This window comes from Hyposmocoma kahamanoa, unplaced genomic scaffold, assembly GCF_003589595.1.
Source record: "Hyposmocoma kahamanoa isolate Upper Pololo Valley unplaced genomic scaffold, ASM358959v1 240, whole genome shotgun sequence".
In the NCBI taxonomy this organism is placed as follows: domain Eukaryota; kingdom Metazoa; phylum Arthropoda; class Insecta; order Lepidoptera; family Cosmopterigidae; genus Hyposmocoma; species Hyposmocoma kahamanoa.
Window position 1 is genome coordinate 244,470 of NW_020653757.1, and position 25,877 is coordinate 270,346.

Sequence of the window (25,877 nt, forward strand, 5' to 3'; positions counted from 1 at the left end):
CGTGATTACTCAGACATTGTGAACCGGTTGCGATACTTCTTTTTTAGTTGGAAACCGCAGTAGTGGTCCCTTTCAAAGAGCAATGGCAAAATCATAGTTAAAAGAATACGTTAGCGTCTTCAAATGTCTTAATTACAAGTTTGAATAAAATAAATTAATTCGGTTTCTCAAATTATAATAGCGGCCTATCTAAGTCTGGAAATAAAATCAAATTTCAATGAAACTCTAATGACTAATTAATATGTAATCGGACTGATATCTACAACTATCAGTTACTTAACGTTGAGCGACATCTAGCCGTCAATAAAGGAATTTTAGAACCTACGTATAGATCTGGTCCACATTTAGTTCACGTAATATCAAATAATAAAAAACAAATGTTACTAAACGTTATAACAAAAGAGTTATAGAATGTTTTTTTAGTATTGCTAAGGTCATAATAATTTTCGTCCCTTTGTTTTCAAAATCGATCAGAATCGAGAACAGTGTTGCCTGACGTATACATCACTAAATGTTAAATTTGGCCAAAAAAAAAATATAATACAACAACGGTCGAGCGCGTTCTGAATTGTAGCAGCGGCAAGTAAGGGAATTTCACTTACTTTGGGCACGCGAAGTACGTACACTTGCGGCGTCTATCTAGATATATGTCTGTGGATTAACTACCTCATTACAAAAAATAAAATTGATAATTTCTTCTCCAAAGTGCCGAGTTACAAGTGCAATAGTCTGTGGTGTGTTATTAAGGACTATTTAATTCCAACATTATTTAATGATCTTCCTTCACACTTAAAATGTTTGCAAGGTAATAAAAGTTACATAAAAAATGAATTAAAGGAATATTTGTCAGATACATTGTAGTAATTTAGAGAGCTGTAATTGAGTAACAGAATGAAATGTTATGTGATTGTAATGTAAGAATAAGAATAAGAATAAGAATAAGAATAATGTTTATTGACATCACAAACACACAGAAATACAAAATACTTTACATATTTTCATTTTTAAAACAAGAACATGATACTTATGCTAAATGAACATTAAGTGTGTGTTAGACATTAACAAAAACATGCATTGTTAACGTGATGCCAAGCCTGAAAACATTGTGAGTCATTACAGGTGGTCCCACACTAGGCTAAGCCTGTCCTGTGGCGACCTTTTTACGGCTTCAATTTACTCGTTACGTTACCTACGATTATATTACACAAATAATAAGAACTTAATCTATTAAATCTAACATAAGAATAGGAATTATTATTACAATAGCATGAATTTAAAATAATTGTGATTAACATATTAGTACAAAAAATAAGTATTTATATTTAACAATAATAATTACCAACTACTAAGGTGCTTCACGGGAATGAAAATCGATTTTTTTTTTTTTTTTTTATGTAAGTTTAATGTAAGCGTAGCAACCAAACTCTCCCGATAAACTTTTATGATGTTTGGGAGAACATTATCTTATTTGTAAAAAAATGTAATTGACAAGATAAATAAATTAAAAAAAAAAGTAACTCTGTTGCCTTTTGACCATACCAGCATACAAAATAATTTCTTCTGAACTTTCGCCACGTCACAAACCCACAACACCATTCCGCTTCTATTAACTCTGTTTGAGGTTTCTAAGGTTTATTTTGATATAATAATACACCGAGTAGGTATATTTTATTCAATTACGTAAGAATATATTTAATTACTGACTTCTCAGAATATTTTCACATATTTTTCACAAACAGACGCATACAAATTATGTCAACAAAAATTTATATGGGAATTTGTCCTTTGAAGAAAATATTCCACCTCCAAGAGTGGCTAATTAGGGGGTAAATTCGGTTTATTGGATTTCACACACTTTCCTTAATCCGATTTTAATAAAAACTAATTCCACACCGTTTTGATGTAGGATGTTTTATAAAAAAAAAGTTACAATTGTCGCTTTTTAGTGTGATACTGTCCAAGACCGACGTTCTTATGCATTTATTTCTTTTTTTTAAATATAGTTACTGGTTTTTAAGTTTTTATTTATCTATTGTTTTTGTAAGCTGTGTCCACTCATAATTAGTTGTGTAATTAAATAAGATCTTCACCACTTTTCATTTATCGTATGTAATTGTACTATTATCATTACAAGTAAACAAATAAAAAAGAAAAATCTAAGTAATCTATTTTTAACATGTATGGCTTCATCATTATCATAATATTTTCATTATACCAACACGAATGTCAAAATATTGACGTCATACTCACGCTAATCTCAAAATATTGACGTCGTACTCACGTTAATGTCAAAATATTGACGTTGTACTTACGCTAATGTCAAAGTATAGTCGCCAACAGTGACATTGTTCAGGTTCTGCACGCATCGCTCCACGGAAGCAGCGTCGCCCATTTGCACCATCGCAGTGCCTTCTTTTGTCTTCAAGAATTTTATCTGGAAATACAATTTTTTGGATTTACAAGCGAACATCGGTTGTGCCTGCAACTCACGCTTACTACAGAAGATTTTTTCATTAATTTCTTGAAGAATTCATCTACTAGAATTATTTTCATTTATTTATTGAAAAATATCAACTGTTTATATATTTATTTTATTTTTTGTATATATTACAAGTCTATGCTAGTACCAATTACAGATCTTTCTAGATAAGTCTTATAATTATCTCGCAACGAACAGAATGTATAATATACGCTGTGGTAAGATTAATAGCAATATATTATACATATTGCTCGAACACAACAGTTTTAAAAGTGAAAAAAAAAAGAAATAAAAAATGACAATTTAAAATTTACGCTTCAGTGCTTTAACATCATTCACATAAAAGATAATGGGTGGCCTTATTCGTACACAGGTACAACCAGACATGGTACACAATCTACAATTCCCACCAATTCCCTTAACAATTGAATCAGTCACAACCCTTGCTACCTCTTTATCCAATACCTAAAACGCCATTTCAACTTTTTTTTCACGTCAAAACCTATAAAGGGAGGTCTTATCTAAAAGTACTCGAACTTGTATCTCGGGGGAATTGAACCCGAAACCTTTTTAAACTTAATTCTAGTTCCTAATGATTTGAGTCACAATTTTTTTTAACATTTTTTTTGTATACTGAACGATATGTTAGAAAAATATCGCAGTATGCTGTGAGGTCTACGACGATATAACTGGAGAACTTTCTTGATTGAGACGTTGAGGCGGTTCGAATCCGTGTGGCGGTACTTACATATGACTTAAATTCTGCTCATCAGTGAGATGTATAATAGGCATGAATGAACATGTTGGCCAACGTGCTCGGCAATAAGATGTAGTGAGGTATACAACTTACTCTGACAACGTTGCCGTACAAGCAGCACAGGTTGAAGAGGCGATCAGCGTTGGCAGTCTGGGGATCCAGTCCGTACACCATCATGACAGCGCCTTGCTGTGGAGGACCGCCCTGAAATGGTTATTTATTTACAATCAATAACTTTATAAACAAAGGATACATCGTACGATAGATGATGTAGAGACATATAAACCATATTTGTATTGCAAAAACGAGCTATTCGTTCTGTGTACCGTTCAGGTTATCGGGTTTCTCTCCGAGAAATTCTGAGGAGATTGGTACCATGACTTTGGCATCACAGTACGTTTATTCAAATATTTTATATGTCCGTAAAAATATACATAATTTCATTAAGAAAGAAAATATTCATAATATTAACCTTAGAGAGCTAGTCCAAACTCAGGGTACCACGATTTCGTTTAACGAAGGTAAACGACTCTTTTATAAGGAACAGTATACATTTTTATAATAAGACTCCGGGGCATTCATTGTTTGTAAGTCAAAGGGGACATTCATTTACTATGTTTAAAACCTACATTAGAAATAATTTTAATTGAAAAGTCATATTACAAAATTGAAGACTACGTGTTAGATAAAGATGTATAGAAAGACGGTATGGCTCTAGATTCCTAGATTCAAAGTGCATTTCTATAGCATTTAAGTTTATTTGAAAAGAACAATCCCTAGAGTTTCATGTTCGTTATTCTCAGGGAAATCAGCATAGTGAAGCAGCAGTAGCTTAAAAGTGAAGTTTTCAAGTGTACATTTATTTTATCTATGGAATAAATAATTATTTCACTTTAATATTTTGTGCGTCTGGTGTGAAGCGACTCGTTTATCCATAACAGTTGCAGTGCCACTCAGAGCTCCAAATCGCAAAAATCTAAGGGGCACTGTCTTTAGCACCCTTAACGGCTCAAAACACACACACATACACACAACATTACTGCTCGGTGGCAGAACTTCCTGGACATACTGCTGCTCTACTGATATTTGTACGCGATATCAAGTCGCACTGGAAGACAAACAAACAAAAAACACTCTTTAGCTTCGTCTTAGTTGAATGCAAGGAAATTTTGACCCTTTAATGCGTTGACTTACAATTATATGGAGGTCGGGTCCGCGCTAAAAAGTGTCCGAACTTATAGGGCGTTAAAATCGTATACAGAGCGTCATTCACGCTTTAGTCTTCGTTTGTTCGACTGACAGCGAAGCAAGCAAAATTAGACAGTACTGCGATGACATTACAATTTAAATTCAACGTTTTAGCTTTTTCATATACATACCTTTACATGTCACTACGTTTAAATAGATTGATTTGGGACATTTTTTTCGTGGTTTTTGTATTAGACCCGTCGTCCATTTATTTGTAAGTGAATGCTTTAATGGCATAATCCTACCGATTCTGGTTAATTAGTGTAGCAGTTGGTCTAGCCAGACAAACTGCAACTCCAATGTGGGCTGATATTGTTGTGTTAGCTCTTGATACAAATTTTCATCCCACCAAATTTCGTTTCAAGGTTACTACTAACCATCGATAAGAAATCTCTTTAGCGTCGAGTGGTTAGTTATTTCCGTGTCCTATAAAATACCTCTTAACATTTAATTTCTCTCACTAACCTGGTTCTGTGGCGGCATAGACGGGTGGTGCATTGGTGGCGGCGGCACGAATCCTTCGCCTCCGTAACCTTCCGGTCCGTATCCACGGCCGTCACGCTGTGAAGAAGGATTAGCTTCTGATTATCGCCTTTTGTAAAGGTTCCGTTGTCACATTACGAACCATTAGGTACAGCTTTATCGTATCTGTTATATATCCCACCCCCATTTCCACTTTCGTCCTACGTGACTGCCAGAATCTAGCTATGTTTATCGGGTTTAGATTCAAGGTTTTATTAAAATGAGATCATGGTCCGAGACTCAAGAGTATTGCTAATCGCGACACAAGATGGCGTAGTCGGGTATTAATACCTATTATTACACCAGGTGTCGCGACGAGTAGCAAATAGCTACTTTTATAACTTATTTGTTTAACATTGACAAGCTGCAATTTATGCAAGCTATTCTAATTCTTAGTGATAGCAAACAAATCAACTAGATGGCGCTTATTGCCGGCTTTACAAAAGTAATCCTAAACAGAATAAAAATACTGTTTATTTCGGATTAGCGCCATCTACCTCATATTAGAAAGCGTTAATTTATAAATTAGTTTGTGACACACAATGCCATCTATTGACACGAATATTTGTCAAAGTTCAGTAAATAACTTAATTTCATTATCAATATTTGTAAAATATAACAAAAAGGAACGGACTTCTTATGTTTCATAATAAAGAGGAATTCATTGACATCCCCGGCCATTTACAAATACAAACTACTTCCAGGCTTTTGATCAGCGCCATCTAGGTCTTTATTATGACGGTATTTTGAGCTTTTTCACAGTTACAACCTGTACTATGGTATCCGCTTGTGTTATTGGTCTATGAAACGATCTAATACAGAGTCCGTCGTTTTTATTTTTAATTAAATCTAAAAAGCCTTCGAAGGCATGTGCAGTCCTCAAGCCACATTCAGCCAGAGCGGTGTTAACGAAAAAGTTGACGTATGTATACATTGATACTGAAAAAAGTTGATGTTACCGGGTGATGGGGCGGTGGAGGCCCGTGTCTCTCTTTCATCATCCCCGGGGGCGGAGGCCCACCGCTTCCATATTCCATGTCTGGAAAAAAACAAATAATGATTTAAAATACTGTCTATCCAAACTATTCAGAACCAATATAAAGTTGCACCTACAGTTAAGCAGATAATTATTATAGAATTTGTCAAAATTCTACAATGGTAATTCTAAGAACCACCACGGTAGATCTCTGCTTTTCCACACTCATCATTGTAATTTTGTAAATATCTAAGTTCTTTTAACAAATTGTACACATGTTTACCTATTCTTTTGCTTAATACCATCGTCGCTCTTTCTTTCTTAACATCCGTGTTTGACATTTCTGTTGAAACTGTGGAAGACATACGAAGTTTCAAAAGCACACTTTTTCAATTATGGTCATATAACTGTTTTTATATGTAAACATCTCGTTCATAAAATAAGTTCCGTATGGGCTCAAGATGTGAAGTGCTTAAGAGAAAAGTTATAACCCTGAAAAATGCTAGTAATTTCATAAATTTTCATATACTACATTCAATTACGACGACGACCTCCGTGGTAGAGTGGCTTGCACATTCGACCACGCTGGCTGTAGACCTGGGTTCGATCCCCGGCCGTGTCGATGTAGAAAACTAACCTTTCTACATTGTCTCGAATACCATTTGTGGTACCGTCATTGCTTCCGATTTCCGTAACATACGTGCTTTAGTTATTTACTTTGGGATCAGAGCAACGTATATGTTGTCAAATATTTATTTATTTAAATAACTGGTAGAATTTTGACAAACGAAAAATCGTGTGAAATTTTTAAATTTGACGCTCCTTACTAATTATGCACACGAGACAATCTCATTTATATAACCAATAAAGTAGACATTGAGCCCCAACTTCAAGTATACACTCTGTCAAAATTATACAAACACTTAAAATTTTTGACAAATTGTATAATTGAATTTGTAGTCAAATGTATGGATTTTAATATTTCAAAAACAGGGATAATTAATTACATGCAGATGTTAGAAAAGATTGTAAAGTGTTCATATAGAGGATTCGTTATCTAACTAGATGTTTTAATCGGTTACTTTATCTACTCGTGAACACGTGTGTAACGTCGAAAACTAAAGTGGCTTCACCTATGCCGCAAATCTGACTTTGGTTTGATATGTGTGTGTCGAGAGACAACCTGCACACTCCGCGTGGGAGCAAACAGAGCGACAGTGTGTCTCTATCATACAATTTATCATAATTCCCACTTTATTCTATATCGCGTGGATTTCAAATTTGGTATTCACGAGTAAATTAAGTCCTCAGCAACTTTTTGAAACACTGTGTATATTTGTATTCTAGGAACATATTGTAAATGAAAGTCTGTTGCAGTGTAAAAGTTTTATTTGTAAATTAAATGTAAAGTAAATAAAAAATGTACATATGTATTAAGAATGTAGTTTACATACAATGTATAATAGTATACAGGATGTGAACGAGATCCAATGTGTTATGTCGTCAGAATTCAGTTGAAATTATGTAGTTATACGATTATTACACATCCTATAATCTATTTTTTTTATGAATGATATACAGTATAAAAAGTGTGTTCGAAAGTATAGTAAACTTTAATTTAGAACGTTGACAATATTGTTATTGTGTTTACTGGTTTTTCGTACCTATAGAGGATTATTATCAAAATCCTTCCTTATCGTCCTCTCCGGGTGGGGACTTCAGGAAAAATAAAATAATGTAATGCAGATCCCCCTGAGAAGAATGAATAATTAACCATAAAAGTTGCTTTTTGTAGATAGACATTTATCATGATTATCGTTCATGATATTTATTTTAAAATATCATAGGTAATAGCAATCTCAATGAGCTAAACTTATGACTGACGCCCAAGTATTATAAACCTTAAGTAAAAAGTTTTTTGTGTTATGATAAACGTAAGCCTCATAAATAACAAATTTTGAATATCTTATTATATGTCCTGAAAACCCCACTACACAATTCTAGCTAATTCGGGCATCCAATAGACAAGAAGAAACTCGAAAAAAATTTTCACTTAAACTTAGTTTACAAATATTTTATACCTATATAGTAAATTTCCTGGGTAATATTAGATTTTGTGAAGTGGATGGCATGTGATGTATTTTCTAATGTTACCCACAAATGCTTTTAAATAATAATTAATTTTCAACAGTCGTCGTCGAAGTAGGTAATTAGCAAAATAATATCTAACTTATTGTTTTTTTTTAATTTGTTCTAGTAGTTCTTATGAACGAATTAGCTAGCACAATGTTGGGGATTTTGGGAAAATATCCTCACCGGAGCGGACGGTCATTGGTAGTGTGGTCATAATCAATCAAGGTTCATGTAGTCGGCTGTAGTAGATTCAACGTGACCACAAATTCTTGTTGTGTGCGGATAGTGTTTGTTTTGTTTACAATTAATTATGTTTTCTGTTGAAATTGTTAGAATAATATGAAACTTTTGTACATTTGAGTTGTATTAAAAAACAAATACAAATTGTTAGTGTTTTGTTCTTCAAACTAGGGGTCCCACTCTCGCAGCATGAATGAAGCCGATGATACGGCAATTTTCCTACTATGACCGACCTTCGAAGTTCGTCAGCGAAAAGACGGGCCCAAAAACGAAATGACGGGTCATACATTCTTAGTTGTAGCCCCGATCGAAACTCAAGTCCATAGGTCGTCCATAGTGGGAAAACTGCCGTAATTAAGTACGTATTTTGTGCTTCGAGAGTAGGGCCCCGATATAGAAAGGCATAACAATTGTTATAGTTTTGTTATATTTATTTTATTCAATATAATGATGATGACGTTTTTATTGCCATGATATTCAGACGTTTAAAAATATATATATTCCACTTGTTATTATTGATTCAAAGATCGAATAAAGTTTTTCGTACCCTATTAATTAGTATTAAGAGGGAGCAGAGGAAAAATTCCTAATCTTCGATTTGATTTTAGAGGGGTATATCCACTTTAAAGTTAAAAATAAAATATTGTATGAGGAACTACACGATATATTCAAGCATAGACATAATCAGAAACATAAACAATAAAGTTTCCTCGTTAGATAAAAATCACGAAATGACCTCTAAATCTCACATTTTTTCGATTTATCCTGAAATGCTACAGGTTATTAGGACAAAAATTAGATTAATATTTATGTATGATCGACAACTGTCACTACGGATTTTTTAAATCCCTTTAGTTTTATACTTATTCCGCTAAAACGAATTTGGTACTTTTAATGCGCTAAATTCAACATCTCCTGTCGCATGCCACGCGAACTTCAGGCATATATTTGTTTCACAAATTTGGGCGGAGCCAACGTCAAAACTTTTTTGGCATGCTCCCTCGTAAGTGGTTTACCAACAAATTATATGAGTCAATGTTACTTGAAATAAATAAATAATTATTATATGGCTACAAAGTCGTATAAAGTGAGCCGCAATATAATACAAACAGACGAAAATTATTGTTGCAAATTGACCCTTGTTTACATGAGGTTCTCACAGGAATATCGTATTTAGACAATACATCTATGTGCGGCCTATTGGACCTATAACGAACGCAAAGTGGCTGTGACAGGTAAAATTAGACCTACGAGCATTTGCACACTACGTCCAATTCCCATTAGTTCCGCATCCGAGAAATGGCGGTTCGAAATGTCACAGGGATCATTTTATCTCTAAGTGTACAAGCGATCGTATTGTCTCGGATTCATATCGGACTTAGTGCACTAGCGACAATCGAAGTGGGTCCGAGTTTTCTAGATTTGCAGTTTCGGATGCGGAACAAATACGAATTCTCTTTCATACGTTTGTCCTCTTGTGTACAATAAACATAATGTACAAACAGGGATTAAATAGTATACTTTTACATCGTGTTATAAGTAAAGTAAGTTTTGTACAGTCACAGCCTCGGAGTTATTCGGGTTTTACAAAAATTGCGTTTTAAAATAAGTAACTTGATTTTGCGTCATGATAGTAGTATAAGGTTTAGTATCGGTTAACCCGTTCTTGGACAGTATTTGAATAGCACCCCACACAAATGTCACCACTTTTCTAGTCCTGGTGCTTCTACTGTTTCAATAAAGTGTTCAATGTATTTGCATTCAATATAAAATGTTCAATACGAAGAATTGAATTATTATACTTGTCTATGAAGAAGCTGTAGGCGGCAACAACTCAGAAACCACTTTGAAATGGCACTTTAAAGTCTGTAGTTGTTTTTTTGAGATCCAAGTAACGAAACCGAGTACCCCGTAATAAGTAAACAGGGTACGTAATAAAATCAAAATTACATACATAAGGGTAAATTGAAATGACGAATTTCTCAACAATAATTATATTCGTGTATTCGTGTAAGTCTCGAATAATTCCGAGGCTTGGAGTTTAGAAATAATAATGTACAGTAAAATAGGAATAGGCCATGTACATTACTCATCGAGGTTTAGAAAAAGACGATCGGTTGATTTCGGCTTTGCAGAGCAGCAGCTCTAGTTTGTTAGCTGTGCAACGGAAACAGCGCTCTACAAATCCGACGACAGCCGATTATGGCCGATGATCTTTTTGTAAACCTCGCTGTGTACATACATAGTAGTTGTTTCGTATGTCTTGCACGCAAGGAACACACACAAACGTAAACTAGCATGTATTTAAGTACCTAAGTCACACACTAGGTTAGTACTAACACAAACACAATTATGCTAAAACTAGAGTTAGTTTTGTTACATTAAAGGATACAACATAAAAACTTTAGATACAGCGATTTTTTGAAAAATAATAAAGCAAGTTGTACATACTTTTGGTGACAGGAAAATTTTATCAGAAAGTCTAAATGGTATCTACGGGAATGACCCCTGGGGTCTAAGTCGTCTTAGTCGAGTATTACTTATTTGACAGTAATAGTTTTGGATGGAGGACGGGACGACGGGAGTAGACGCCAGGTTTGGGTTGTACACAGCGTGACTTCGAATGGTCTAACATTCTTTTTTTGTTCCATACAAGTGTTTATTTAAATGTATGTAACTGCTGTGTTTTTGTTCATAGAGAGTGCATCTCTTAAAAATCTTGCAGAACTTTAAAGGTTGCAGAGAATACAGAAAATACCCTGTTCTGGGTACTAGAATCTCGAAGTTAAGGCAACGCGCAACCAAAGGTCTATCTACCAAAAAATTAACCCCTGAACAGACAGTACCAAGTGAGGAAAGTAAATAAGAAACTTATTTATTTAAAGGATTATAATTTCATTAAAAGGACCAAATGATTAGCAGCTTATCTCAGCAGTTCTCGAATCTCTGATGGTGTAATAAAATAACGTGAACAAACCTGCACGTCCAAGTAGGTTTACAAAATATTTCATCAAAAAATCGCCTTTTCAAACCATGCTATGTATTGTTACATAAACTACATACACCAATCATTTCAATAACACTTCCTCTTTACATTATAAATGGGGTTTTGACATTCGCGACCACCACCTTACGGTTTAAATCACGTTTTGCAATCCAACTCGCCATAAACCCGACTGTCTCATGGTCTTCGGGGCGCGAGAGGGGAACACGCTCGACCAATGAGAGAACACATTCAACCAATCAGGAATACTCCCGCTTTGCACGTCACATAGGAAGGCGCTGATTGGGTGAACGTTTTAAAGGGCTTCGTGCCACTAGACGCACGTAAATGTTTACTTTGAACACAGTATTTTGATAGTTTACAAGTACTGTTTGACGTCAAGCATACCTTGCAAACGATTAAACATCGATGAAACTTGTTTGAGCCAAGCAAAATTCTACGTACCAGCAAGGGGCCTCAATGTCTAAAAGGTCTAAATACCTATAACTATGATTTATCGCGATTCTGCTGCGAATGCATGAACTAAAATTCAATGGGAATTTGTTTAAGCACAATTTCGCGTGTGGGTGTCAAGATTCAATTTGTGATATCCCCTCGTATTTGGTAAGCAATAATAGTATTTATGTAGATTGCACGTAAGGTGGTGGTCATATAATATCCATTTAATTCCCGTACCATTTTGTGAATGATCACAAGAGTGTTGACTCGACGTTTCTTCACTGCAGGATCTCGAAGACTGCGACGTTGCACTTGACGGATCTGGTAATAGGTAGCACAGTATAGATTTTTTATGGTTTCAAACGGTGAAACATGCGGTCCGCACGATGTAGAACGCTATCCATCCAGACGGACTTACGACCTAAAAAAGGTGGCGTAGATTGGCTGGGTAAGACATCGCAACTTGAGAGTTTATGCCTGGTATTTACACGAATACCCATTACATTCTCGTAGACTTACCATCCATTTGCACTAAGAGCTTTGCTTATACCTGAAGTTAGAATTTAGGGTTATTTGAGGATAGAGTGAATAGGCATTTACTAGATAAATGCGTAATATCGTCGGCCATATCATTTGTGACATAGCGCCAAGCGTTGTTTTTACTAGTTCTGCTATTGGTCGTGTGGAAGTCTTATTAATTTGGTGACCGCGGTGGCCTAGCGGTTTGCATTGTGGGCGCTGGATGATGAGGGCACGGGTCGATTCCCGGCGAAAAGAATGCGCGACCGTTGCAAAAGGCGCCTAGAGGAGTCACCCTATGGCATACGTACCATAGAGTCACTCCGTACCGACTTGTGCAGGTACTGTCCGGCCATGGCTATTTCGGGCAATACCTGCACAGGATCGCTAGGAAGACGTAGACGTCCTGCCATGACTGCGGCGCGGGCGACACGGCGCAGCACACCTTAGATGTGTCCAGCAGATGGAATGCGCAACGCCGTAGTACTCTGGTAGGCACCATAGGCGGAGATATCTGGCTACCTAGCGTAGTAGCCGCCATGCTGAGCAACGAGGAATCGTGCGAGGCTGTGGCCTTCTTCTGCGCAGAGGTAATCTCGCAAAAGGAAGCCGTGGAGCGGGAACGCGAAGACGCGGAAGCTCGCCTTGTTTTCTAGTGAGGCCAGCGGACAGGAGACGGGGACCTCTTTCGCATTGTACGGTCTCGCCCATCTGAGGGGGATGGGTAAAGAGCTGAAAGAATTGATCCTCCCTTCTTTAGCGTGGGAACCGGGGTTTCGTAATGGTGAATCTTCGGGAACACCTGAGCAAGAGTTTCCAATTATTAGTCCCACATAACCTTCGAGTCTCCCTGGGGTTGAGGATGCATAAAACTTTCTTCCCGACACTAAAACTCATGTAAACACGTATATTGGACCGCTCCTCTTGAATGCTCTCTTCACCACTGCCGCTCGTGTTACCATTTTTGTATTATCGATTCTACTTAAATCAAACTGATAATTGGTAATTCGTTAAAATTTGCTATTATTGCAATATATATTTACTACGCTAGTTGCTAGCTTGCCAAAAATATTCTATCAACTGCGAATGCTATGGTTTCCGTGTCACTGAAAGTTTGGCACCATTTAAAAGGGTTGACTTCATAACATTTAACCGTACGAGACAAATAATAACTAGGTACAGTATGGATACACTTTCTTCTCGGGGTACCTTATCCTACCGGAGTTAGATAATATCATGGCAATCTAGACTTCAGAGGCTGCCGCTTTCAAGAGCGAGGCGAACGAGAAACGACCCTAACCATGTTAAGAAAATATATTATATAAAAAAAAGATATTAATCATTATTCCAACCTCAATCTTAATTTTAATTAAATTATGTCACCTTCTTATGTTATACTTATGTACCTTAGTGGTAAAATTTGTTTGTGCCCTGAGTCCCATCCACGGTCGGGACTGAGGCTTTCTCCGTTCACCTACCTCGCCTTGTTTAAGCGTGCCTTGCGACTGCTATTCCGATGGGGGCGGTCATCCGGAGCCCGGCTATCCAAGCTCTGGTTTATACTACCCGTCCACCGCCCTCACGTCCCATAGCTTAGAGCGTTCGTTATGGTGTAGCTGCGGACTCAGCCGGGACGGGAGTCTGAGCTTTTCTCCTGTACTAGTTTGTAAGCTTCTGTCTGTCTTCTTCTCTTTCCTATCCAATCTTCTTTCTTTCTGTCTAAGTTCTTTACTCTTCCCGCTGTCCTCTATCTATGACGGATATCAAATAGTCACGACCCGGGGAAAGGGGACAAGTTTAAACAACCCTATCATAAGTAATAGATAAATAATGTAACTTAGTATGTAACAGTTAAACAAGAGTATAAAAATAAACCTGTTCAGAGGTGTTATTACCAAACATCAGCGATGACTGCCGAATGTAAGTGATAACGGATTATTTTTAATAATCCGGAAACATGTTAGCAGGCATTCGTATTGAATAATACAACAAATTGCTTGTGTACTTCGCAACTTCGGACTAAAATTCTTCTTCACGATAAAATTCACTACTTAAAAATTGTGGGAGTGGAGAGCTAGAAGGTCAGGGTGGAAAGAAATTGAGAGTGTTAGGACGTGGTAAATTGTCAAAGTGCGAGAAATAGCTTATAATAGCAAATTTAAGTAATTTAGACACAATATTATAGTAAATATTAGTTGGAACTCTTTCAAGAATCAGGAAAAGTAGTATAATGAGAGAGATGAAGATGACATGGGTCCGTAGTTTCATACTACAAAGTGTTGCTACAACGATTGTGCTAAATAATGTCCAAGCATCTGAACCATGTTGTAATTAATTACAATCACATGGGATTTGTCCATTTATGCGGGCGGGTGCAGTGGCAGTGCCCCTCAGATCTTTGCAATTTAAAGTTCTCAGTGTGCACTGCAACTGCTATGGACAGGCGTGTCGCTTATCAGCAGACACACCAATTGTTCGTCCCGTCATTAAGTATCATAAAAAAAACAGATTCATTCCATTAACTTTCTTTCAGGTTATAATACTGTATTAGATGTTCATGGATTTATACAAGAAGCGAATTCAAAATAACTCAATACGAGCGTGCTTTTATCGCTCATTACGTACAAACAAATTGCTCATATTGCACTTACAAACTTGCATCAGTGCAAACGGTAAGGTGCTTAATTATAGCTCGTGAATCAACTTGGAAACTGCCTGTGCTATGATTAACAAGTCCATGAGCACACTAAACTTAGGACAGGATATATTTTAGAAAAGTTTTTCTCCTGAATAAGTTTTACCGCGAACCCAACACGGAATATTTAAGGGAGCCTTTAAATTAGACGCTTATAGAAGCGTAAGGCCTTATTCAGATTGGCTGCGGGCGACGGTGCGTGTAAATCAAATGTACGTAGACGCTACTTACGTTCACAGTTGCCACGCGCGCCGGCGCCTGTCTCGAGGCGGGCGGGATCTATTGGTTCGGTCCGGCTGACCTTACACAGTACTTGTCTAGCGTCTGTTTGCGATTTCGACATGTGGATCTACCCGCTCGTAGCCACTAAGACCTGCGCGCCCGCACCCGCCGCCGCGCCCGCGCCTGCACTTTGAATGAGCACTTAACAGTGGCCGCGCGTTACGTCTAAGAGAGTCACCACACTTATTATCGCAGAATCGCAATAACTAGTAAGAAAAAGTTTATGTCCATGAGCGTAAGAGCGAAAAAGACGATGAGTGCATCGATTCGTACGGACGCGACTCAACACAGGGCCGTAACAAATTATTTTTTTAATATTATGCAGGCAGCAAACAGGCATACGAGCTGCTTGATGGAAAGCGGTCACCGTCGCCTATGACCGCTTGCAACACCAGAGGCGTCACGAGCGCGTTACCAACTCTTCAGGATCCTTCTCAATGCCCTTTTGAAGGATTTCATGTATTTCTGGGGGAAAACCCCAACAGGGAGTTCATTCCACAACCTGATTGTACGTGGGAGGAAGCTCCTTTAAAACCGTTCAGTATGAGATCGATTCCAGGGTGTGAAGGTGGACTCCTACCCGATGGCGAGCGGTGCGATGATAAAATATTGCTGCAGGCATCATGTCAAACAGTTCGTCAGAACATTGGCCATTGTGCAGGCAAGGTAAGTAAAATCGAGAGAGAGGAGAGACCTCGAAAACAGTGTTTCAATATCGTCTGTAAGCACATTATCGTCAACAATTCTCATAGCACGCCTTTGAACTAGGTCAAAGGGGCCAAGCTGGCATCCGGGATCTCCTACCCAAAGATGTCAGCAGTGTTCCATGGGGGACTCTGTAATATTCAATCAAAATAAAATACAATGCCAATTATGAAGCTTCAATCGCATCACGCGTCTTTTAACTTGGTAGAATATTACTTATTTGACAGTAATTATTTCTTTTTTTTGTAATATCAAGTAACGGGACGAACAAACTAAGTAAGCTACACGCCTTTCCATAACAGTTGCAGTTTCACTCAGAGCTTTAAATCGCAAAGATCTGCGAGGCACTGCCACTGCGCCCGTCACCCTGAGACATAAGTTGATATGTGCCTGTAATTTCACCAGCAAACTTACGTTTGGCGGCATAAATACTAGAAGTACTTTCCTCTTGTTAGTTTGGGTGTAATTTGTGGTTGTCTATGTGTCCATGGCATGGTATGAGTGTGTGCGCGTTGTTATTATTTCCTGGCGAACTCTTTCATAAGAAGCTCTACTGCTACTAAAAGGAAAACTGTTTAGGACGGATGTCGGATGGACAACGAGTGTACAGGGCCAGCGAATTTCTGTCCGTACGCAGCCGACGATGGAGTCGACACCCGAACAGCCTCGAATCGACTTAATGCGGCAAGTGTGGTTAAACACGACTGCCTTGATGACGATTGTCTTGATGCTGCTAGATGATGAATTAGTGAACGCGGAATTCCGCGTTCACTAATTGTCACTGCTAAAGTGGCGCGTGCGTGTCGCTTCATCGTAAAAAGCCGATTGGACCACGCTTCAGCACTGTTTTTATATATCATCGCCATAATCGCTTTTTTGTCAAAGCAATTAAGGAGTATAATCAGTCGTCTATTGACATAGATCTGTTCAGTGCCAGTGTAGGCTCGATTCGACGTTTGTTGGATGTTTACTAAGCAATATTTTACTTAATTACCTCTCATTGTTTCGTTTCCAGTGTTTAAGATGTGCGTGTTGTTTGTTGGGCTGTAAGTGGGTGTATATTTTTCTTTTTTCCCCTTCATTGACACATGTACCTGTGATTTCTCAACGTGTAAAATAATATGTTGTTAACATTTCAATATTAATGTTTTTACTTACTTAAAACCTTAATAACTCATTTATTGTGCTGCTTGTGGAGATTTGTAATATCACTTTCACCTGTGACTTAACATATTTATTGCTAAAAACTTGCTGTAAATCTTCCAAAAATAAATAAATAAAACAGCATAGCTGACGAGTGTGGGAAAACCTTAAGGGAAAAACTCTCGTTTTCCACAAAAATAACAGCAAGACTGCTAAGTATTAAAAATAAAATTCAAATTAAGCCTCGTTATGTATTCCCGGCGTATTCGAGTGAACACAAGCCTTCCATATAAATCAGTCTGATACAATGACGTCATGAATTTGTAGACTTCCTCTTGGGAAATGGGGGAATAAAACTGTCAATTTCTCCCGAAAAGTGATATACTGTAGCTGTTAAAATGGTGATTCGGTTAATTGTTTGTTTAGGTAAAACTTTAAAATACTTCTTCTGAAATAACATGGTTCAATTCAAAATTTTTAGAAATATATCACAAACTTCCACCTTCATGCGAAAGGCGTGGGAGTTGAATGCACTGTCGAAAACTACAATTTGGGTATAGTCAAGGCTAGAATGAATGGACACTGTTTTAACGTGAACTGAAACTAAAAGCGAAAACGCGTCGACTAAATATGATCTTTGACAGAATTCCAGTAAATCAAAGGTGTGCCTTGGAGCTATGGAATGCAGAATTTTAGGTTTTAAAACGACGGCAAGTTGTTAAAAGTACCGACAAAGGCGAATTTGCAACGGCCATAATTGAGTTGACGTCCTAAAGAAAAGTCAGGTTAAAAGCACCCTCAAATTATGAGTGAGTATAAAAGCATTGATGCGTGTAGATGAGGTGTAAGACGTGTGTGGTCTGGCTACCCCGAAGAGAAAATAATAATAACAATGTGCCAGACAACCACACTAGGGAATCCTCTGTAGTATGACCGGATCACCCAGACCACAAATAATTTTAAAATGTTTTATTAATTGGTCCTGCCGGGATTCGAACTAGGGACCTCTTCACCCAACGCCCATAGTGCAAACCATTGGACTACTTAGGTCATAAAGGGCAAAAAAGGGCGTGAAGTCGATCCGAAACACCACGCTGCGTCCCAAAACTCTTATAGTTGATGTTAAATCGCCGTCGGAGAGTGGGTCGCAGAAAGAGAGCTATGGCTCTTCAGCAGCCGACATAGGTGGGTAACGGGTGGCGAAAGCCCCCGTGATATGGGTCTATGAGCGGCAGACTTAGGGGAGTCCGTCGCTCGTTACTGGTGGACCCGAGATAGCGGCGTACGTGTTCCACGTCTGCCTCACAAGATTCTTGACGGGGAGACAAGAACTCTCCCCGAAAAGTGAGATGCGGTTCGGCGCCCAGTCGGACCAATCACCGTCGGAGTCGCAGAAGAATGCGTAAGCGTCCCAGAGACTCAGGCACATGGCGAGCAGATTGAACACCGTCAGGTTTTAGTCGGCACGAGTCCGACATAACCCTTTGCCTCCTTCGGGCTTGTATTGCCACTCAGTGAGTGGCACAAGATGGCCGTCAGTGGTGCGGCAGGCCGAAGCAGAGCTGGTGAGATAGAAGGAGAATAAGAGAGAAGCTGCCTTTGCCCAGCAGAGGTACGCTATTCTACCTTCCTTTTCAAAACTAACCCATTTTAGCACTTCGATACTTTCGCCATATTGGTACCGTAAGTTTTATTGTCATCTAAAACATGTCAAATTACGCTTTAAGAGCCTATATTACCTCAAATGGCTTTGGTTGATTACGCACAACAGTCAAAGCGTTGAATCAATCATTTTGGAAAAAATATATAGTAAACTGAGGATAAACATTAAGCATAAACTTACCTCGAAATTTTACAAGAAAACCGCTGTATTCATTATGTACTTTACATATACCAATATTTTTTTATATATACTATACTACTATGATATACATTTCAAAAGGGCTTTAATTTCGTTAATAAAAAAATAAATTCTGAAATAAAATCCCAAGCAAAATGAACCGAACGAAAAAATGTTATTCGAGTTCGGGTAGCATCGACTCTTAAAAATAAAACTGAAACTAAATAAGAAATTAAATACCGCAATTTCGCCGAAAATATCGGTTACGATTATTTTATCTAATCACTTCTCGTAGCCTATCTACACACTGATATAATCAATAGAGTTATATTTAGCAGGAGTTCAATTAGAATGAATGTTTTATGAAAATAAATCGGTTTATTTTGAAATCCTGATAGGCCATTGAATTTTCTGTTCGAATAAAAACGGTATATTTACTTATTTGGACTTTATTTCTATTCATGAAAGGTGGCAATTTGCTGCGGTGTATCAAAAAAATGAAACATTGGCAGATACCATATCAACCAATACAAAGTCACAAATTCTCAGCTAAATTTGAAAATTTCGTAACTAACAAACAGAATTACTAAATTAGAAGAACATAATTACTTTATTTGATAAATTTTATATAATAAATTATAAATTTTAACCGTCCTTGAAAGTTTGGTTATCAGCTTTTTTATTGGAACTACTTTCTGAGAGTCTTCCTCCTAGACACGAATTGCCATGGCCGATCTGAACGTCTTTGAATAAGCTTCGAGCTCAGGTTGATCGGAGCAAGGACAATTTGTTCAGATGAGGATTTTCTGACGGTTCTAACCTGGACTGCTTGTGCGGTGTCACTCAAACGATGGCCCACCTCGTATTGTGCCCTGCGTGTCCTAACACCTGCACGTTTGAGGATTTAATGCCGGCTGCTAGAGATGTGGTCGGCGCCGCTGAATTCTGGGCCACCATAGTATAATGTATGTCATCGATACGATAAGAAGAAGATTGGAACTATATCTATTTGCCAAGCTTTATTGGTAACGGTTAACGGAAAGTGCGCGAAGACGGATTTATCCCCTAGTTTGCCATCCGTAGAGGTGGAATATTTTCTTTAAATTTAAACGAGATCAACACTAAAGTACCCTCTTTCTAAAAAAAAAAATAATCATAATCGGTTCCGGAGTAACAGCGTAACATACATACAAAAAACTACAGTCGAATTGAGTCCCTTCTACTTTTCTGAAGTCGGTTAAAAGGGGTCAACAAATTATAAGTTTACGAGTAAAAAAGGGAGTTCGTTCAAAAACGGAGTTTCGAAAAATAATTAATTTACAACTATTTTAAATATGAAGGGTCGTATTCTAGAACTTTGCTCAATGCTCAAGTCAGGACTTGAATACGATTCAAAGCACTAGAAATCATACTCAAGTCCTTGCCATTAGGGTCGTATTTCCAGTGCTTGAAATCGTACTCAGATCCTGACTTGAGCATTGAGTAGAGTTCTGGAATACGGCCCTTAGACTCGAGAAGACCTTTGATGCAAAGTAAAGAATTGCTAATAGAATTATTATAACCGGTGACATTCGCCCAAAATAAAAATTATAAATAATATTCATTGCAACATTCAAAAAAATATTTCTGTCAACTAAAAACTCTGCCGCCGCAGGTGTGGCTTGAATAAAAATAATTCCATAAAAAATAAAAATAGCAGAGGCAGGTGCGGGCGAAGCGTCGAAATATTCCATTACTTTTTTTCCTTTTCAAATGGCAACACTGAATGCACGTGTTCGTGTTGCTATTTATTTTTGCAAACGAAAAATATGGCCGACATTTCGAGGCCGTAACTTTTAAATGTTAAATGTTTATGACTGAACGAAGGCTGTGACGGGTTACATTACTTTTAATCTCTTCAGTCGGCCCTTGCGTGCCGCAGCCCACACCGAGCGTTGAAAAAGTTACTCTATCCAAATTTGATACAGAATGTTTAATAACAAACGTTCCTAGGCAACCAATAATGGCATAGAAAAAGAACATTTTAGTCAATGCTCATAATTTAGGCTAGTTCTGCCCACGACTCGCGTAATTAGAATTTAAATAGGTGACTTGTGTCACCGTCTTGTTGAAACCAGATGTTAGTGATCTCCATATACTATAATAATAATAGGCAAAATTGAGTTGTTAACATTTCCAGCCGAATTTTCGAAAAAAACGGCCCAATGCCAGCAGCACTAGTAACACAACCACAGAAACAATTAATTTATTGCAAATCAAATCAAAATTCAGCCGTTAACTGGCCAGCTCGATCATGTGATTTAACACCCCTGGATTATTTTTTATGGGGTTATGTTAAAGACAGTCTATACGGAGCCAAACGAATCGATTGCAGCCTCAAAACTCAAAATTCGTCAAGTGATTAACATAGATCCACCATTTTGGGAAAAAGTGATTAAAAACTTTGATGAAAGAATCGACAACTGTAACTGTGGTCGTGGTGGACATTTATCAGATATATTTTTCATTCATAATTGCCAAACCTTACTTTTTTTAATACAACAAAATTGCAATCATTGACATCTAAATTTATTGTTTTATTTTGATTTACAAAACAAAGTTCTTGTTGAAAAACCCATAGAAGTAATACTTACCTGCCTGCATATTAGTCGCGACGCGCGCGATAAAATTGGAATAAGCGCGCGCTATTAGTTGTCTCAATCAGATCTAATTTAGATGGCCAATGGCGCGCGCTTATTTCAATTTTATCTATTTACTTATTATAAATATATATGTATATATATATTTTGATTCTTTACCAAGTTATAATACAAAACATAATACACCAATCGGAGCTATAGAATTATCAAAAATTTGCTGCAATAGTTTTTCGACCAAAAATGAAGCCATAAACCCGGATGTAATGGTGCCGCCATTGAAACCCTGGCTATTACACGAATATAAAGATTAGTACAGACGCTTTCTGGCGCTTTTCAAAACAGTCTAATGCCGATATATGACTTGTTTTTTGATACGGGTAGCAAGTAGCTAAGCATATACTATAACTAATGCGGTTCTTTCGCTTGGATCGAACGGTAGGGACACTGGCTTTATTTCCAAATTATTTTTTTTACACACGAAATAAAAACCATTTGAAAAACGGATATCGTATGCTATACGTGTTCTATTTAGTTCAGTTGATATAAAAAAAAGTCATTGGCCTCTACAGTGTCTATTGAATGCAGCAATTTTTTTTTAAATTTCGAGTTAAGTTAGGTTTTTTTCTGTCGTGAAAAATTTAAGAAATCGTGTTTTTACACCGTATACCAATCAGTGTGTACTCGCAATTTTACTATATATATTTTCCAAACTGTTTGATTCAACACTTTCACTGCTATGGGGAATCAACCAAAGCCATTTGAGGTTTGCAGAAGATTTAGTAGCGGTAGAGCTCCTTGTGAAAGAGTTCGTCCAGGGTAGGGTGGCAGTAGCCACCTTACCTATTTGTGCCGCCAAACAGTAATGTCCGCATTACTGTGTTCCGGTTTTGAAGGGTAAGAGTGCTGGTGAAATTACAGGCACATGGGACTTGTCAACTCACTTGGCATTTGTGATCATTTTTTTGTTAGAAAGAGGATACCTCAGTAATGGTCCTGTTTAAATTTGAAAAAAATATTCCACTCTAAGGGTGGCAAACTAGGTGATGAATCCGGTTTCCGGTAACCGATTTGAATAAAACTTGGCAAATAGTTGTAATTCTACGAACGAGTCTTGTCAATTTACGTCTCAGGGTGCCAATCGCAGTGGCAGTGTCCCTAAGATCTTTGCGATTTAAAGCTCTGAGTGGCGCTGCAACTGCTATGGACAGGCGTGTGGCTTAACAACAGGCGCACGACTTGTTCGTCCCCTGACTTGGTATTATAAAAAATGTCTTACTTAGTTATAACAAAATGTAAGAGATATGGCGGCTGGTGAGAATAACGAGTTGAGATATAAAAAGCAACAAAAGGTTCATTTACATTTACTACCGTTTAAATAGCTCTTAACTGGAGTGTTATATTCAAACTACGTTTTAACAACGGTTAGTTTAAAAGTTAAATTATCAAATCCCGGTTAAATCCGAGACTGAGCTATGGCCCTTTTATACAGCCGTATTTATTTAGGATATTCCACTTAGAAAACACTACAAGTTAAATAAAATTAAACATTGAAGCTTTTAAACTAGGGCCTTTGCAGTTAAGGAATATCAAATATATACGAGTAAAATAGTCAGCCTATATACAGCCCTACTGCTAGGCATAGGTCTCCTCTCACAATGATAGGGCTTGGGGCTTGTATACATATATACAAATATTATTTTTTTAGACTTAATACCAAGTGACGGGGACGAACAAGCGTGCGCCTGATGGTAAGCTACACGACTGTTCATAACAGTCGCAGTTGCCACTCCCGAGCTGTAAATCGCAAAGATCTGAGGGGCACTGCCACTGCGCCTGACACCCTGAGCCATAACTTGACAAGTCCCATGTGCCTGTAATTTCACTAGCACCCTTACTCTTTAAAATCGGAACACGGTAATGCTGACATTACTACTTGTCGGCAGGAATTGGTAAGGTGGCAGTACTACCCTGGATTAACTCTTTCACAAGGAGCCCTACTGCTACTTATAACTTTTTATATCTATCTAACACACATTGAGCTGAAAATTACGGCATTTTATAAGCTACTAGAAGTGGCAGGAGTGACCTGTGCCCAGTATCACGTCATGGAATGTCCAAGTGTCGTAAAATCTGTCTGTAGTTAAAATATCTAAAATCCAATCGGAATTTCGGCACCTACCTCAGTGTGGGTCATAAATTGTAAATACACGCGCGTTAGAGATGGGTCGATAGTTGTATCCGAACCTTCTGTATTTAGCAGTAGGTATGGTACATATTTAGAGATGGGAAAAACCGCTTGTTTTTAAAGGTTAAAGTGTTGTACTTAAATGCTTTAAACGCTTTTTAGTTTGAAGCTTACAAAATCCTTTAGAAGAACGTTCAAGCGCATAGACTTTTATGTTAAAAAGATTGCAACGTTGTGTTTTTAGTGGAAAGTCAGAGTAGGCCACTAGAGGTTTTAAGTTTTAAATTTATTGTATAATATGCCAGTTACCGTCGGTCACTTTTGGTAGATTTTTTAGTTGGTTTTCATTTTCGGAGTGGCGCTGGAATGAGTCGTGGAAGAGCACGGCATAGCACTCTCTTGATTATTTTCGTCAGTCAAATAGAAACATTTTAACAAATAGCAGTAACAAATAAATTATGTTACTATGTAAATCTAGTATGATATGATTAGAACAAGAGTATGTAGAGAGGACATAATTAATTTTGATTGGACGAAATTATTATATTGAATTAAACAAATTTTCACCACACCGAATTTTACGCCGATCAAATTCAGCGGCGCGGCCGGCGCACATGTCTAATATAGACACTAGACTTTCACAAACGAAACTATATTCAATAACATGCGGCCATAGGTATATATGTATAAGTTTCTTTTGTGAAAAATGATAAAGACATTGTCATCATTTTAGTACGCAGAGGTTTATATCGGATATTTTAGTTATATCCTATTATTTATATTTTTATGATCTTTATTAATATTACCTTTAGTACCTTATTATTTTAATGCAGTTAAATTTAGTTTAGGAATTTTACTTTTAAATCATGATTCTTACCGTAACGTACAAATTAAATTAAAAGAACGGAAAGAATGACTTAAGGTACATTAGCGATTCTTTATACGTAAAAATTACTGAAGAAAAAACGCATAGTTTTAAAACACACCCCTAACACAAATACAGCGCAAAATTGGTGTTAATTTTCAATGAAAAATTTCTAACTATGAAATAATTATGAACTTTAGTATAATTTGAAGCATAGGTACCTAAACTTTTTGATTCACCGCCCACTTAAGCAAAAATAATTCAACTCCCACCGCCACAACAAATAATTGAAAACACGTATCTTTTAGATTAACTTAACACAAAAATCACAAGGAAAACAAAATTTCTTTTCTTCTTTCTTTTATCGTCGAAAAAACAATGAATGTGGGTTACACCACTTTTCCGCTGATGGCCTCACGATTAAGGAAAAGTAAATGTGCCAGACAAGCACATGAAACACCCTACCCAGATATTAAGAATCAATTTAGAAATTTCGAAGCCAAGACCTCCTCATCTAGCGCCCATAGTGCTAACCATTATGTCACCATATCGCACTGCTATTACAATAGTGTTTCCACTCAAAATACCTGAATACGAGATTATACCATTTCTGAACGCAAAATTTGATTCTTAACTCGTCAAAAAAAAAACCGTCGTTAGAATATTGTAAGAAATAATACTTAACTCAAAATGAGACTTATTTTATGTGAGCTAGTTCTGACCAAAATAATCCTTATTCAAAAATATTAAATTATTTTTTCCATTTTATTTTTAAATATATTTCAGAAATTGTTTAAATGTCTGTAATAAACAACAACATACATAAATTTTAATGATTTTTTGCGGGAAGTGAGTAATTCGTTCTTCATCGATTCTGAGAAAGTACACTGTTTGAGTTAATATACTATAGTATTAACAGTGCGATATCTTCAAGTTCAAAAATGGACAGTGCAGTTAAAATTATCATATAAAAGTTTAATATTTTCGGGTACGTTCAACCATGGAAATATCCGAAAAACTAAATGCAGACACTATCGCCCACCGGCAATTCGCGCTCTGGAATTTATGAATTATTTAGCGCTGGCAACGCTGCTCGCACACAGGGTTGTCGTTAATCTTTTTCGGGAAAAATCTTTTCAAAAATTAATACGTAACCGTGGGGTAACAGCGCATGAACTGCAAATTACTCTATTTGCTCTAGCTAGCT

At 37.1% G+C, this 25,877-nt stretch overlaps 1 protein-coding gene across 5 annotated transcripts in view; it reads right to left on the reverse strand.

Moving 5' to 3' along the window:
* Window positions 1-25,877, reverse strand: part of LOC113228797 (heterogeneous nuclear ribonucleoprotein L) — a 111,269-nt gene that overhangs the window by 12,361 nt on the left and 73,031 nt on the right. For 2 of the 5 annotated variants that reach the window (XM_026462187.1, XM_026462186.1), the window contains exons 3-6: window positions 5,966-6,045; window positions 4,950-5,045; window positions 3,330-3,440; window positions 2,313-2,434 (exon numbers count right to left, since the gene is read on the reverse strand). In XM_026462187.1, the coding sequence (XP_026317972.1) occupies window positions 2,313-2,434; window positions 3,330-3,440; window positions 4,950-5,045; window positions 5,966-6,043 (407 nt within the window). In that variant the 5' untranslated portion in view covers window positions 6,044-6,045. Of the gene's footprint in view, window positions 1-2,312; window positions 2,435-3,329; window positions 3,441-4,949; window positions 5,046-5,965; window positions 6,046-6,265; window positions 6,335-12,034; window positions 12,119-25,877 lie in introns of all 5 variants that reach the window. The other 3 variants (XM_026462183.1, XM_026462185.1, XM_026462184.1) reach the window with 3 other exon arrangements.